We start from the raw sequence: 18,836 nt of genomic DNA on the forward strand, positions 1-18,836 counted from the left end.
TCTTGATGGTTTCCTGTGTAAAATATAAGAACTGAGTGAGCAATGGTCAGCACAATGCGTGTTATGTGGAAACAAAAACTCCAAAAGTTATTTTGAAATGGTCCGCATTTGCTATAATAAGATGGCTAGGATAATTTTACTACGTCAAAACTACATGAAGCAATCAACCTGTGAATGCACTCAAAATTTTTATTAATCCGCTGTAGAACATCAATGCACGTGCATGTTATATAATAATAATCAATAGAGCAAACTCATCAACTAATTTTCCGTCTATCATCGGTCGGTCGTCGCCATTTTTCATCTAGTAAGTTCAAATAACTCGTTGTATTTTCAAATAATTTGAGACTATGATCGTCTCTTAAAGTTTTTTTTCATAATAAGGATATCAAATGCAAACAAAGACAAACATTCTTTTTTACTGGATGTCGCGACGGAAAAATTTGAAAAATACTCTAATCTAAAAGGTCCGTTTTGTTCGTCAGATTTCTAAAATTTGGACTGGTTAAAAATTTTGTTGAAATTTTTCAAAACTTGATACTTTCGCTTTCGGCATTCTTGCGCTCTCTGTCTTCTGCCTTTGTAAATGAGATTTTTTAACCCGTAATGAAACCGCTAAAGTAATATTATCTTCACGAATACGATTTACACACACATCTTACAGCACACATACACATCATACATTGCACATACACGCACAAACTTTTGTATGTGTGTTGTATGTTGTTGAGAGTAAATTTTTATATATGGGAGTCTGGACAAAAAGGATTTGTACTTCGACCTAGACAAGACACACAATGAATTTTGTTTAAAAAATTCTGTTGATTAATGTGGAGGCAAGGAGCATCTCATTGTGCGTATGTTAATAAAGCTTACATTTCATTTGCGGAGTAGATATTTTAATGCGTGTTTAACGAAATGATGTTAAAGTGGTGTGATAAAGTCGTTTGATGAGTTTGTGGTTAGATTTCAATTACAATTAGAACTTTTGTGACCTTCAACGTTAAACAGCATCTAACTTCCAAAGTTTTGTGTGTACCTGCAGTACAGATTTTCGTTTCTTTGTATTTTAATTCATTCATCTTTCTCATCACTCCATCGTGCCCGAAGCCCGACAATGATTTTTTCCAGTTATCTCTTTAAAAATTTTCGAAAAAAAACTTTTTCAGCAAATGTTGACAATATTATTTTTTATTTCACAGAGTAGCTTCCTCATAAAAATTATGGAAACAGGCTTTTCATGAAGCAAAGTTAAAGAAAGTAGAGATTGCATGTTAATGTTAACATGTGTTTGTTAGAGACGAATGACTTGCAATTGAATTATTTGAATAGATATCGTAAATAAATAATGAATGCTCAAGTCTGAAAGCACAGTGGTTTAGAGTAGTGTAGCAAAAGCCGTTGAAGAAATTTTTGTTTAATTAAGTTATTTATTTATTTTTGTTAATTAAGTTATTTATCTCTGTTTTCAAATTAGAAGATTTATTTATTTAGACTCGTTTACGCTTTAGTTAATTAGTTACTTCTATCATCTTTCTCAACATTTCATTTTTTAACATTTTCTACAACTTTTTAATTTTATCCGCTCAAATAACGGCTGATTGTATTTGTTTTTCCAGAAAGTTGTGTTTGACCGAATGAAATTTCGGTACTTAAAAAGCTTAAAACGAACAGTAAATGTTTTATTTTTTCACAAACTTTGAATGCTAAAACGGAGAAATTAAAATTCGACAATTTTTGACGGTAAATTTGACAGAGAGATGAAATTTTTATAGCCCTATCGTTTTATTTTTATCGCCTACATGGCATTTAAGGAAGACAAAGAACACGAACGAAAGCAGTCTGAGAAGACGAGAATGTAAATATAAATAAATATTAATGTTATCAAAGGTTGGTCTTCAAAAATTTTAATTGAAGGCGCTCTTTATAAACAATCAGTCGATGCGTCAACATTTGAAGAAGTTTTGTTTATGTTTCTAAATACGTGCGACAGTAACGAGAAAATTTGAATTGCGATCTACGATAAGCAGTTTATAAATATATAACATCAAAAAATATCAACATGAAAAATGAAATTCAAAAGTGGCGATAAAAATATTTAGCAGACATTCAAAAATACATAAAAACTGTGAGGAAAGATATGGAGTAGTGACAATTAGAGATGCACTTAGTAGTATAGTAGCAGTGGTAGTGGTATTTTCGTGTGATGCCACATTCATTCAGGCTTGTATGACAAACTGCAAACGTGTAACCAATTAGGCTTATATTCATAAGTTAATTAAGTTTTTTCTCTTTCCCATTCTTCCTCTCACTCTCTTTCTTTTTTTCTCTCTATTTTGTCCCCCCCCCTTTTTTTTCTTCTGTCTCTCTATCTTTTTTCCTGTTCTCTTTCTCTCTCTTTGTATTTACAGTCAAACATTCGACACACTTGAACCTTGTCATGTCTTTCTTCATCAGCCAGCATTCTCCACAGCAGTTTTCACCCGTTTACTAGTGGAAATTTTTGCTTACATTATTTATCATTCTAAAATTAACTGTCATGTCGGCTGATAATAATTTTAACTGTCTGTGAGAAAAAAGTTGTTGCGAATGTAATAAAACAGCGTCTGACCATCAATTTATTTTGATGGCTACAAAAAATAAATTCTCTGTATGTATTGTATATACGTTTGTTTGTTTGTTTGTATGTGCGTGTGTGCGTGCGTGCGTGTGTGTGTGAGAGATGGTAGTCCAGCTAAATGTATGTTTAGTGTATTGTATTCATGTAGATATTCACGAAACTGAAGAATCAAACAACGTTCATTTGATTACGAAACAAAATATAGTTGAAATTAAATAGTCACCGTGGCATGTGGTTTAATTAAGTTTAATTAATTTGTGATTTTAATTAGATATTTTTGATTGTATTTAAAATGTTATTCCTAGCTGTTAAACTGCAGATTATTATTTATTAATAAAAATGAGATACGTAAAAATACACGATTATCTACTAAGACTTAAATACATTTTTAGCGGCCCAACACACCTCATATTATATATATTTTTATATTAATGCTATGCAACAAATTCAGCATAAAATAGTTTATAAAACATTTTATCAATTTGACAAAATGTGGTGACAAAGCATGTTTAATCAATCTATTGAATGATGTTTCTGTTGTTTTTTCGTAAGCAGTGACACTGTGGGGTAAAAAGTCATTTAAATTTTTGAACATCATCCATCTTTTATTTGTTATTCTATTTAACCATCCGCATCTATCTATCCATTTATCCATTTATCCATCCATACATCCATCTATCCATCCATCCATCCATCCATCCATCCATCCATCCATCCATCCATCCATCCATCCATCCATCCATCCATCCAACCATCCATCCATCCATCCATCGCTGACATGAACATGTTTCATCTAAAGATTATTTATTGCTGTTGGTTTCACTTGTCTCTTCCAGTTTCACAACAGGCACGTTGTTATTAGTTGTTGTGATTTACGCTCAAGCATATGCCTGCTTGCATGTTTAATTTAAAAAGATATACAGACAGGATATACCGTCAAAATGTAGAATAAAGTGTTTGAAAGTACAATGTCTGAAATTTCAGTCTTTTAACAAATTTGTTTCTATACAAATATTAACGTTTGAGTTTTTATTGAAAATAAACAATAAAATGCAAAAATTAAAACATGTCAAAGAAAAAATTTGTTTAGAGTTCCTTTCCATATAGGGAAATGCCTTTGTAAGCTACATCGGTCTTTGTTTGGTGGAATCACCTTCTTTTGTACGGGGATTTTTGAAATTAAAACTCGCTTTTATTTACAATTTTTTCACCAACATACACACACACGTGTTCACTTTGTTCGTGTTGTTTTGTAGAGACACAATGTACTAGCGTGAATCAGTAATTAAAGTTGGAAGTTGAATGTGCAAGTGATTCCAAAGTACTTTTCACGTGACACCTCTCAAGCTTCGCATTGGCTGCCATATACTCCGCGTAAAAACCGTTTTATAACATATACACACGCCGTATATGTTTAGGTGTGTGTCTCTTTTTGAATGCATGTGTGTGCGTGTGTGTGTGTACGTGTTTGTGTGTGTGATTGTGAATGTGTGTCTGTGTTGAGGGAATGTTTACCCTGTGAATATTTAATTGTGTTTGAATGTGTATGTGTGTCCGTGTGCACGTGTAAACATCCGATGTACATTGTTTATGTGCGTACTTTAAGACCTGCTTGATAAATGCATTGTTTGAGGTAGTTGTGTGAATGAATGAATTATGGAGGGATGTCTCTATATGTGCAACTAACTCTAAAATTATTCTTCCGGGCGCTTGTGCGATGTTCGGTTGGGGTTTGAGGCAGTTTGAATTCACGGATGGGAGCTTCCTCTTGCTTATCATCACAATTCATTCACATTTAAGTTCTGCGTATTTTTAGGGTGTTGTGCATTTTTATTTATAAACTATTACACGATTGTACGACACTTGTAGCCCAGAATGTAAAGTGCTCGTTCAAATAATAAAAAGTTCAGAATTTCAAAATTCTGAATACATTATTATATAAATACTCAAGTCAAGAACTCAAAAGTAAAATATGAATGAAACATACTGATCACGCGTTGCACAACGGTACGATCAACATTATTATTTACATGTGCAGAATGTACAATCACAATAAGCTCTGCCAGTTACACACGTCCTTAAATCTTCAACAATCTGTCACAAAAATTATCTAAAAATGTTGTAACTCAAGCCAGTGAATAATTAACTAGTTTATAACATTTTGTTATATTATTATTTTTTCTGGTGCAAGTCCTAGCAACGACGAATCGGTCTCGGTCTATTGTTATTTTATATCCGATCGACATTTATAGATGTAGGATCATTTATTAGCATCAATTTTCTGGAATCACAATGACGGAGTTAGTTATAAACATCGCATTCTTCCATTCCTCTTCTATTTTTCGCGTCAGCTGTCCAATTTCAAAATTTTCATTCGATGATGCAAAAAAACTTTCGTCCATTTTTTGGGCACCATCAGATTAATTGAGTGGAAGTGTTTGATAAGATTTGTTGGGTGCATGCGGTCTTGCTGGTCTGCTTGTACATCATCATGCATGTCTCATCTTTCAACACACTAGTGTCTGCCATTCATTCATTCATTCATATCTACTCTAATGTGTGTACTGCACACGCACATTCATACATACATACATACATACATACATACATACATACATACATACATATATGCACAGACGTGCATCATGTTGTTTATATTTTAGTTTGTAGGTATGTGTTTAAATAATTTAAATAAAAATGTTTTTTGTATTCTACTTAATTATTTTCATTTTAAAGAAGATTTGACTTTGGCACAAAAATAATTGACGATATAAAAATAGATTGTAATCAAATTGTTAACATTGTATTTATTATTTCGTATAAGCGTGTGTTAAATAGCACGCATCCTGCAATGAATTCCAAAATTAATTAAGTCGCACGTAACACTCGCTTCAATAATTTTTTTTATTAAAATTTCAAATGCCAATCATCATTCAGAGTCGATCCATGTGTTAGCTTTTTTTCTTAGTTTCTTCCGAATAAATTCATCTATCGTCCCTTCATACAAAAATTTAAATTAATTTTGAAAATGACTGACATCTAGCATATCAATCACTACATTATTTATTTCGTGCATCAAATTTAATGATAAATTCAACGGCGTCATGTTATACAAGCTGTGTGTGCATGTGTGTGTGTTTGTGTGTATGTGTGAGAAAAAGAGAGAAACTGTGTGTGTGTATGTGTGTGTATGTGAAAGAAAGAGAATGTTTATGTATAAGTGTGTGTGTGTGAGAGAGAGAGAGAGGGGGGGGGGGGAGAAAGAAAAAGCGAGAAAGAAAGAGTGTGTGTGTGTATGCGTGTGTGTGTGTGTGTGTGTGTGTGTGTGCGTGAAATTGTGTACGAACGAACTTGTGAGTTGATGTGGACATATACACCGATGACAGTACAAGCCCTTCAAAAGTGTTTCATATTTCATGTTATTTACTTCACCACTGTCAGCTTAAATAAATTTTTTAAAATTTGTGGTGTAAGAGATTTCAGTTTCTTTGTTACATCAGCTCTTTGCCTATGAGTCAGCGTTTTTACTGGTGTCATTGTCATCAACATCATCCTTATCATCAGAAACGTCATCAACTTCTGCATTATTACTATCAACATTATTATCATCATCCAATATAATCATGTCCGTTGTCATCATAAATAATAACCATTATTATCAACTTCTTCTACTTCTCCTTCTTCTTCCTCATCATTTTCATCACCATCATCATCATCATCTTTTTTATCTTCATCATCATTTTCTTCATCATCTTCTTTATCATCATCTTCTTCATCATCATCATCTTCATCATCATCACGACGTTCCTCGGTAGCAAGCAGGATATTGATGACAGATAATATCATAATTAATGCTCCTCATTCTTCTTCGCTTCAGGCAGTTCGTTTTGATGGTAAATGGATAGATGGATGAATGCGTGGATGGATGGATAAACGCAAAAATGAATAAATAAATGGATGAATGAATGGATGGGTAGATAAACGAATTAATAGATGGATAAATAAATGAGTTTATTGAAGCAAAAAATTGAATGAACAATGTTGATCAATGTAAGAATGGACGAATAGATCGATGGTATGGATGGATAGTTAAGTGCATGAATGGATGAATGAATTCATGAATGGATAAGTGGATTAACACTTGAAGAGTAAGCTAATTATTAATGTATAGATGGATAAAATATGTAGATACATAGATATATGTATTCATAAAATCAGGGTTGGGACCGTCGTAGATACAACTGTTATTTATTCATCACAATCAACTTTAAATTTACTTTCACAAATATGCATACAATCGATTGTATCGCGTTTACTCGCGCTATCATAAACTTTCTTTCATTTCTTTTTAATTATACTATATCAAGATATCAAGATATATATCTCATTCAATTTTGTGTTGCTATGGTTGCTTAAAATTATTTAAACTAAAGATATTTTTATTTTTCTACTGAATGATTCAAAGACCTACATAAAATTTTTAACAAAAGAATTTGTATGAGTTCACGTAACGTACGTAATTTGTGCCTGTAAATGTGTGTGTGTTTGTGCGTGAGTGTTTGAGTGAGTGTATGTGTGTGTGTGTGTGTGTAGTGTGTGTGTGTGTTTGTGTGTGTGTGTGTTGTGCACTCGATAGTGAATCAATGCATTTAAAAATAATTTCGTTGAATAAATTGATTGTTACGATTTTAAAATTTACGTAGGCCGCTATTCATCAGTTCATTCATTCGTTCATTCATTCGTTCATTCATTCGTTCACTCATTCGTTTATTCATTCGTTCATTCATTCGTTCATTCATTCGTTCATTCATTCGTTCATTCATTTGTTTATTCATTCATTCATTCGTTCATTCATTCGTTTATTCATTCATTTGTTTATTCATTCATTCGTTTATTCATTCATTCGTTTATTCATTCATTCGTTCATTCATTCGTTTGTTCATTTATTCATTCAATCATGTGCACATTGCTAATTTTATATGTTCGTGCGTTCATTTGTTCGATCATAATGTTCACGCGGATGTTTATATGGCCTGAGATATCTAAATAAGACAATAATATCAGCATAGAGACAACAACAATCACCAAATCATTAATAACATAAACAAAGTAGAAAGTTAATAAAAGTCGTCAACACGAAGAAATATAGAATGTGAAATTAAATGAAATAAGCAGAGTCAAACTAGCAGACAAACTGTGATGCAATCAAGAAACTATTTTAAACATTTGAAACGTAAAACCAACCGAATCAATTGCGTGTTATTGCTGTTGCGTGTAATGTTGTAATAATGATAATAATAATAATAATAATAATAATAATAAAGTGAAGGTACATCTAATCGCCTGAGAAACGACAAAAAAATTAAAGAAAACAAAACTGAAAATAATGAGGGGAGATGATAAATTGTAAATTGTTTATTTATTTATTTATTTATTCGCTTATTAGCTGGTTTGAGCAATCTGTAATTAAATACATCCTGCTTTGTAGGGTGTGTTCCTTCCTTCGATCTTTATTCATTTACCTTCTTCTTTTCATTCAATCTTTCATTCATCCATTCTTCATTCGTTTATGTATGCGTATCTTCTTTTCTATTCGTTCATCCGTTCATTTATTTATTCGTTCATTCATCCATTTACTCGTTCTCTCTATCGTTTGTTTGTTGGTCGGTTGGTTCAATTGTCAAGTGGCTTACATCCAATTCCTATATGTTTATTCATGATTCATTTGTTATTTGCAGATTTAGTTATTAGAACTTATTCATCTCATCTTAATCTTCATTTATTTATTTTTTACATTTATTTTTATATAATTATTTATTCGTATATTTAGTTTCCATTATTTAAGTTTGTTTATATATACATATATATATATATATATATATATATATATATATATATATATATATATATATACAACAAAATTTACAAATTTATTTATCGGTTATTGACCTCTCAACCAACAGCAACAACGCAGTGCTTGTTGTTAGACACTTGTATAAAAAACAACACAAATAATAATATTGTTACATATTCACTGTTACAGTTATTATATCAAAACAAAAATATTAATACTAATAATAAATCACAAATATTACTCTGGATGAAATAATATGAAAAACGGTAGATAGACCAGTGGTGGCTGATCTATGGTGGGGGGTATGCGGAAATGCTCCCACCACCTGACCCCAGAAAGAGAAAATATTGTAAAAGATTCTCCGCTAAAATAAAATTTGTCAACCCAAAATGTTGAAAACTACCCGTCCACAAAACTTAACATTTCAATTACTATCCTCCCTGCAAATCTGAAATTAACCGGAAAAGGTCATCCTTTGGAATTTGGAAAGCATCCATCCTATTGTAAAATTCCGGATTTGCCACTGGTGTCAGACTCCCGAAAAATAGTAATGAAAGAAAAAAGAAGAAGATGATGAGAATAATAAGAGAATAAGTAACATGAATTTATTATCATCAAACTACTTATATCAAAAAAAATAATAATGAATGAATAAATTAATGAGTGAGTGAGTGAGTGAGGGAATGAATGAATGAATGAATGAATGAATGAATGAACGAACGAACGAACGAACGAACGAATGAATGAATGAATGAATGAGTAAACAAATGAAAGAATTAATAAAAAATTAATTAGCCCACGATGGGAATGAACAAACACACATAGACAGATAACAATTAGGTATTATGAAATAAATTAACACAAATAATACAATATATGAAGATAATTAAAAAATAACGTAGCAAAAATATTTATAAAAGAACACATATTATAACTAATTGAAAAAGAATTAATTTGGGAATAATATAATATAAATAAACTTTGTTATCGTTTAGTCTTCCCAGACAATTACAGGCTAACATGATTTTTTGCAAACTGTTAATAATAATTACTATTATACTGTATTATATATGTATATATATACATATAAATAATTATTATTATTACTGTTATTATTGTTACTTTTAATGTAATTCTTGTTGTATATATAATGAAAAGTTTTTTACGTTATCAACAAATGTTTCATTTTTACCGCCTGCCTTTCTGTCTGTTTGTCTGTCTGTCTGTTTTATGTTGCTGACACCTACACTGATTTTTTGTGTGACTTTGTGAATTTTTGTAAGTTGTTGTTAATGTCGTTGTGTTGTCTCGTTTTTGTAGTGGTAGTTGCCGTCGGTCGTCGTCGTTGTTGTTGTTTTGGGATGTTGTTTTATAACTTGCTTTTAATTTCAATTGTGGGGTAGTTGGTTTATAATTTTTGTTGTGTTGTTATCTCTATAGTTCATTGTTGTAATTGGTATGTTGGTGTAGTATGTTTTGTTTGTTGGTTTGGTTCGATTGTTGGTTTATTTATTGGTCTGCTTCTGGTTCTTTTGACTAGTTGTGTTATTTTATGTCTCCTATATAATGTTTTATGTTTTTGTTCTTGGCGGTGCAATGTTCGATACCTGTGTGGTTCGTTGGTGATGTGGTGTTTTAGAAATTTTTTCGATATTTTTATGTTGGTTGTTTCGTTGTGATGTCGTTGTTAATGACCTGTTTTTACTTAAAAAAAAATGTGAAATAATCTGTCTATGCTTTATAAAATTGCTCAGACGCAATCCATAATTAAAGGCAATTAGGATCATTAATTTATTTAGGATCATTAATTTAGTATAAGTTTGTTTACTAGGCTGCATTCATCAGAGGAAATAACATCGCAATCGACTCGACAATTGTAACAAATTCATCTCTTGACAACGTGTAGTTACAATTCACTAAACTTTTTTCAAAATTGGCTATTATAATATTTTTATGTTTAGGTTAAGTTTTAAACACCTAACAAATTATGTAAACACACATATATCACAACAAATGTCTGTAGAGAAAAACACCTACCTAGGTCTATTTTATTCGATTATTTCAAAATTTATATTTCAAGGTCTTGTCAATTTCACCATAAATAAACTTCAGTGAAATAAATTAGTTTAAATTTTTAAAGAAAAATTAAAAAATAATATTCATCATTTTGAAACATCACAATGAACGTCATTCAGTCATTCAATATACAACACTGTCACATAAACATTATACACGCAATGAGATGAATGACATTTAAACCAAAAAAGTTTTTTATTCTATTTTTTCTTATAAACATTTGAAGTAAGAAACAAGCGAGCCTGGTAATTGTCATTCTGGAGAAAATTTACTTTCAAAGTTTAGGCAAAAAAAATGTACAAACAAATAGGTTACTACCACTTCAGCACCATTAACATGCATAACACACTTACTCTCGTTAACCTACAAACCTATTTTTAATATAATTAACTTTCAACGAGTCGTGTAGAGTTGGACGTCTTAATTATTATTTAATTATCATTTAATTATGTTTAATATTTAATTGAAATTCATTCTGTCAGTGCATGCATGCTGTTGGGTCGGGTGGTCGATAATTTATATGTAAGTGTGGTGACTATTGCGCTGTGCTGCGTTTATGTATGCTTGTCTGTGTGAACATCACTCACACACACACCACTCACACACAAACAAACAAACATACACACCCACATTTTCTTTTTCTCTCTCACACACACAAACACAGATATAACGTGTATATAAACACAAATGTTATATATTATGTATGCCTGTTTGAACCGTTTCAACTCATCAGTAAATAATTTGTATCTCAATCACGTACAAGAATGGTTTTGTATGGTGGAGATGTTATGAGGATAAAATAATCACCTTTGCGATGAAGTTAAAGATGAGAACGACGACGACGATGATGATGATGTTATAACAATGATGTTGACGAATGATGATGATGATGACGACGACGACGATGATGATCAACAACTAAATTATTACAACACTGCAAACAGAATGAAACGGCAGACGCAACAAACGCCAGATTAAAAATATGATTCTGAAATTGATTTCATTATCGTCGAGTCAATCTTTCTGAAATAATCTTCAGCCTGACTTCAACCGTTGTTTAAATTTTTCGTTGGCTTCAATAATAAAATTACACACACACACACACACATACACACACACACACAACACACACACACAAACACACACTTACACACATAAACTATCATAAGCATAAATACATGTATACATATTCATTTATATACAAAGTAACATATATACACATACATATATAACATAATTGTCATCATATATTAAAATAACAAAAGAGCTTTTGTAAATAAACTCACTAGTTACAATATACACACAGTTTAAGAAAATAATGTTTATTTATCACAACCAATTAGCGATTGTTTTTTTACGTTGTTGTATACTTATTATTACTGTTATTATTACTCATTAGCAATAGTATTTGTGGTAGCAGTAGTCATTGTGGTAGCAGCAGTGATTGCAGTAGCAGCGTTTGATTTGTAGTGAACGTTTTTGGAGTTGTGGTGTGATCGGGCAAAATTTGTTGTTGTTGCTGGTTAGTTAGGGCTGTTGTTGTGTGTAGTTGCTGTGAGTATGATTCGTCGTTGTTTGTCTTTGGGACGGTCAAAAAACTCATTTTTCATTATTTTTGCTATATTTAAAATCATTTCCCAACTACTATTATTAACGCTATTAATTCTCAATCATCTAAGTAGTTGCACCATCAATAATACATTTGCCTTCTCTCCAACCTACTCATTGTATCCTCCATCATCTCTGGTTAGCATCACATGAACGTGGACGTTAATTGAACAAGACTTGTCATCATGTAATCATGACAGTTCTCAATCATCTCTCTCTTTTTTTCTCTCTCTCTCTCTCTCTATATATATATACATATATATATATAATATATGTACATATATATAGTTGCATGTATGTGTATTTATGTGTATGTGTGTCTTTGTATATATGTGTGCGCGCTTGTGTGTGTGTGTATGTGTGTGTAATAATTATTTTTGTATCTAAATATATACTTCATAACGACCTTGTAAAATGACATAATTAATGAAGTCAATGTCGGCTGTTTGTTGAAAACTAGCATCCTTCATTTATTCATTCATTTATTTATTTATTCATTCATTTGTGTGTTCGTTCGTTCTTTCGCTCGCTCGTTCGTTTATTCGTTTATTCATTCATTCATTCGTTTTCGTTAATCATCAGTGTCACAAAATCAAAATTAAAGCAAAAATGTCATCATCGTCATCATTGCAGCGGGAACCATCTTTCTTACTATAAGCCATCACCACCACCACCACCATCATCATCATCATCTTGGTTTGATAGCTATCATTTGTTTCTAAACAGTCCTTTCATCATGATTTTATGTTATCGTCCTAATGTATAAATCATAATAGAATTACATAAAACATACAAACATACACGCATAATATATATATATATATATATATATTTATGTGTGTGTGTGTGTGTGTGTGTGTGTGTGTGTGTGTATGTATATATACACACTCACACATTTTGATATTACTCATATACGCCTACGTGTATAGATTTTAAAGAATCAATTGAAAATTCATCTTTAAATCAGTGAAGCCATGATTAACAACAACAGTAACAACAATATCAACTACAGAACAATAACAACATCAACAACAACATCAACAACAACATCAACAACAACAACAACAACAACATCAACAACAACAAAACGTTGATAACAATCAACAGACCACAACATCCTGAAAACAACAAAAACAGCAGAACAAATGAATGACTGTAATGTTAAATATCAATTTTTATATTATGTTATATATATATATATATATATATATATATATATATCGAATATATGTATCAAATATTCATTAGATTTAAATATAGTTAAATATATGAATTATATGATTGTAAAGGAAAGAATGTATGTGTATATGTGTTTGTATGTTTGGATACGTGTTCATGTGTGTGCGCGTATGTATGGTGTGTGTGTGTGTATGTGTGTTTGTGTAACTAAATGAAATATTGTAAGAAGTAACTCCTACGCATGTCTTTGTTCAAGGAATAAAATTTCTTCTTATTGCTGCTCTAGTTGATCTGATACATTTTGCATACCAGTCATTGTCTTTCTCTCGTTATGTTTGTTTGTTACTATTATTATTGTTATTATTATCATTATCGTTGTTGTTGTTGTTATTATTTGGTTAGCGTTAATATTATTGTTGTTATTGCTATTTTGTTTATTGTTTTCATTATTGATGTTGTTATTTATTCATTGTTTTTTTTTGCAGTTATTCTTATCAGAAATTTCAACCGTTCATTTTGGCGTTCCTCATCCCATCCTAAAACTCATCCAAATGCTCGACCAACAGAAGACAGACGAAGCAATTATAACGAAATATAATCATTAGAAAAACCATAATTACCCATCATTATAAACCCGCACATATATACACACACACACTCGCACGCACATGCACACACACACTTATACATAAATATGTGCGTTATGTTGAATAATTAAATCATGGTGATGGTAATTGTGATGCGGTGATAATTAGGTTGATGTTGTTGAGAATGATGATAATGAGGTTGATATTAAGGATGATGATGATGATGATGATAAGGATGATGATGACTATGGCGGTGATAAGATAGAACATGATGACAATGATTAGAGTGAAGTTCGCGTCATGCACAGTTGCGTAGCCAACGTACATAGGATTGTTATTTTTAAAAGTTATTTTCCATTTCAACGTGAAAATAATTTAAAAAAAAAAGTTAATAAATCAGTGGAAAAGTTGAATGAATGAAATTAGGTTTATGAATTTATGAATTTGTTGACAGCGTAACGTTGTAAACAACAGCAGGATGGATGGATGGATGGATGGATAGACGGACGGATGGATGAATGGATGGATAGATGGATGGGTGGATGAATGAATGGATTGAAATCTTATTTTATGACAAGGAGAATGTGTTTATTTTTTAAAATTATTTTACTTCATCCAACCATCGTTTTTCTTTCTCTCTCTCTCTCTCACCCTCTCTCTTTCTTGTTCTCTCTTTTTTATTTAGCTATACCTATATCATCCTATACATATCTTCTTTGTCTTTCTCTTATTTTTTTCACTTTTTCATTTCATCTTTTTTTCATGTTATTTTCTATTTATCTTTCGCTTTCTTTCTTACTTCCTCTAATTTCCTCTTTTTCTCGGTCTTGCTTTCACTCGCTTTCTTTCTTTTTTCTTACTCTTTCTCTATCTCTCTCTCGCTTGCTTTTTCTTTCTTTCTCTATACGTATCTGTCTATGTTATGAGAAGGATTTAATAATTTAATCAACTTCAAATGGTGTTAAAAAACTGTCGTATTAACCAAAAAAAGCACAAACAGCATACAACCCACGTTCATCACCGGTCACACATTCCCTCATTCCCTTTACCATCTTCTTCCTTTTTCTTACCTTACCACATTGACGACGATTAGTACTACAAATTCAGAAATTTGTTTAAATAGCTAACTGACAGCTGTCAGGTCTGCTGTGAAGTAATTATCATCTCTCAATTATAATAATTGTAACATTAACAATAAAAAAAACTAGTTAGCATCAAAATAATAATAATAATAATATTCTTTATAACAGTAATAAATAATAGGAAATAAATAATTTTTTTAGAAGATTTAGACAGTTGTGGCGTTGTGGAAGAATTATAATAATAATAATAATTATTATTATTATTACTGTTATTGCCTCGTAAACAAGAAAGTCGCTTTTACGTAACTTACTGTTTTTAAGCAATAATTGGTGTTTTTATCGACGTTTTAAAGTTTAAATTTGGTTTAGCAGTTGAGCAAAATTCTTGTGATTATGGCTGCCGTTTAATTCAGAATTTTAATAAAAATTGGATTTTTTACCATTTTTACAATTTTATTGGTTTTTTATTGGTTTTAAATCAAATAAGTTTAATAGTAGCTACAATTTGTCCACATTGTTTCAAAGATTTTATTATCAAATCGGTAACAGCGACAATATCTCCATCTCAAATAACACATTGGTCTAAGAAGTTAGATACGCTTCCCGAAAGTGTGTGTTGTCAGTGTATATTTAATTTCTTTAAACTGTTCCAGTGAATATAGCTTACCATTTTGTACTGCCAGGATATAGCTTGTCAGTTGTTGCAAGCGCAGGACAACCAGTTAGCTGTAATATGTCCGATACATTCTTCTGTTTTATGACACATTCTGCATGACACATTGGCAACTTCTACTTTTAAAATACATTTGTTAAATCACCTTGTATTTAATTATTATTATTTATTATTAATATTATTATTATTTTTATTGTTGTTGTTGTGGTTGTTACAGCTATTAATACTAACGCTAAAAATTAATGACCTTAATTTTCAAATTAACTCTATTCATCTATTTTATGAAATTTACAACGTTTCATTTGTAAAATTAATCTTCTTCTTTTGGATTTGGTTTTAAATAAAATTTTAATAATTGCAAATCTTAATCGTCGTTTCGCGGTCATGGAGGCGTGCACGTACGTACGTACATATAAATCTATATATACAGTCGTTAACAATACAACTACAACAGCAACGACAACGACAACAACAATATTAACAAAACAACTCTAACAATATCAATTACGTCATAACATCAATAACGTCACAACATCAATGGAAAGTACGCAACAACAACAACATTACAACAACAGCATCAACAACAAAAACCTCAACAACAAAAACCTCAACAACAACAAACAACATCAACATATTAACATCAAAAACAACAAAAGCACATTAACAGCAGCGACAACACAACAAAAACGACATATGTCTGATCACGTACTCGCTGATTCAAACGCGCATCATTGTTATACATATTCATATACATACATACGTACATACATACATACACACATACATGGTCGCGTTTCACCAGCCCAGGTGTTGACGGCTTTAAAGTCGTTTAATAATGGTTCATCGGGAGGCCTTGATGGCCTGAGGCCTCAGCACATAAAGGATTTACTTTCCGGTCCGACGCCCACCGATGAATTGTTAAATAACCTCACCCGGTTTGTAAATTTGTTGTTATCTGGGGTCTGCCCTCCCGCGGTTAGCCATTTCTTTTTTGGGGGCCGTCTGGTGGCTTTAAACAAAAAAGATAGAGGGATCAGACCCATCGCGGTGGGGAATTTCTGGAGAAGGCTGGCCAGTAAGTGCGCTCTGGCGCTAGTGTTGGAACAGGTCAAAGCCAAACTCTATCCTATCCAATTGGGCGTCGGCGTGAAAGGTGGTGCTGAGGCGGCCGTCCACGCCGTACGTGAACTGATTTCAGCACTTCCAAAACGGTGGGGATTCTTGAAGATTGATTTCAAGAACGCTTTCAACACCCTGAGAAGAGACTCAATGTTAAAGGAAGTTAAGCAGCACTGTCCTCAAATTTATAATTTTTGTCATTCCGCATATGGCTGAGTCTCTTCTCTTGGTTACGATGCCTGGGTGGTTGAATCGTGCGAGGGCGTACAGCAAGGCGACCCTTTGAGACTGATGCTTTTTGCTCTAACCCTTCACCCGCTGTTGACGAAGTCATCCTCGGCGTTTGTTTGTGGCTACCTGGACGATGTCAGCTTGGCCGCCGAGAGTAACATCTTAGCGGACGACTTCCTGTCGCTGAGGGTCGGCGCTTCCATCATTGGTCTTGAATTAAACACAAACAAGTGTGAACTACTTGTAAATGACACGTTTCAAATGCCACACGTGCTGGCTAATGTCCCCACAGTGCCCCATTCATCATTAAATTTTTTAGGCACTCCAATGATGGCCGGCGATCATCAGGACAGGTTTTTTAATAAAAAACTTTTTGAGCTAAGATTTGCCCTTGAACGTGTCTCTCTTCTCCCGGTCCACGACGCGCTGACAATCATCCGCGGCGCCCTCAGTTTGCCGAAATTGATGTATTTTTTGCGCACATCCAACTTTGTTAATGCGGCCATTTTGGGCGAATTTGAGGGTGCTTTGCGGGTGGCCCTCTCAGCAATTTGTAACGTCGATATTACCGACAAGGGTTGGTCTCAGGCTCAGCTGCCGGTACGATTTGGGGGACTGGGGTTACTAAGCGTGGTTCAGCCTGCACCAATTGTTTATAAATCTTCCGCATCTGCCACGCTTGACCTACAGTCTGCCCTTCTTCGGCAATTTAGTAGCCTACACTGTACTCCACCGACTCCAATCCAACCAACAGACCTTTCCCAGGGCAACATTTTGGAGGAAGCATATAAACGCACATTCAAAGAGTTGCTTTCCTCAAGCCCTGACTCGGCGACCTCAGCTCGCTTGCTGGCAGTATCCAGCGAGGCGAGTTGTGGCTGGCTGAGATCTTTGCCCAATACGTCGGTGGGTACCAGATTGGACGACGAAACGGTCAGGACAGCCATTGGCTTCCGTCTGGGGTTGGCCGTTCAGAGTCGATACACATGCAGGTGCGGCGCGGAGGCGGATGAACTCGGCCATCATGGTCTTGTTTGTCGTTTGGGCGAAGGTCGCCAGCAGCGACATTCAGCCATAAACGATTTTGTGTGCCGACTTTTCTCCAAGGCCTCAATTCCGGTTTTAAAGGAACCGTCGGGCATTGCGGCGCACGACGGTAAACGCCCTGACGGGTGTACCTTGATCCCTTGGAGAGCCGGCAGTTGCTTGGCGTGGGACGTTACCGTTCCGGGCACCTTTGCTGAGCGCTACGTGCAGCTTACTAGCAAAGAAAGCGGTTTGGCTGCAACCAGGGCATCTGACGAGAAGATCAAAAAGTACGACGGAGCTCTCCCCTCGATGGAGTTTTTACCGATTTGTATCGAGGTCCTCGGCCCCATGGACCGTAACACCTCCTGGTTTTTCAATCGAATTTGTAAAAATATCAGTATTAGGTCAGGCGATAGTAGGAAATATTTTTTTACTATGAATAATATCTCGTGCATCCTGCAGCGGTTTTTGCGCGTCTGTGTGTTGAAAAATGTGGAGTTGAATGCCGACGGGGTTGAGTGACGTTATAGCAAATAAAATCAAATTTAGTCAGACGCTTGGCTTTTGATGTCATTCGTCAATGATTTGGTTTTAACATACATACATACATACATACATACATACATACATACATACATACATACATACATACATACATACATACATACATACATACATACATACATACATACATACATACATACATACATACATACATACATACATACATACATACATACATACATACATACATACATACATACATACATACATACAT

At 33.2% G+C, this 18,836-nt stretch overlaps 1 protein-coding gene across 1 annotated transcript; it reads left to right on the forward strand.

Annotated features, from left to right (window-relative positions):
- Nucleotides 1-16,216: 16,216 nt before the first annotated feature.
- Nucleotides 16,217-18,580, forward strand: HELRODRAFT_160621 (hypothetical protein; the record flags this gene model as incomplete). Its single annotated transcript, XM_009017569.1, has 3 exons — nucleotides 16,217-16,223; nucleotides 16,482-16,654; nucleotides 18,158-18,580. 3 exons carry the CDS (start codon nucleotides 16,217-16,219, stop codon nucleotides 18,578-18,580), a joined length of 603 nt encoding a protein of 200 aa, XP_009015817.1.
- Nucleotides 18,581-18,836: the final 256 nt, after the last annotated feature.

Source organism: Helobdella robusta, assembly GCF_000326865.2.
Source record: "Helobdella robusta unplaced genomic scaffold HELROscaffold_2, whole genome shotgun sequence".
NCBI classification, from domain to species: Eukaryota; Metazoa; Annelida; class Clitellata; order Rhynchobdellida; family Glossiphoniidae; genus Helobdella; species Helobdella robusta.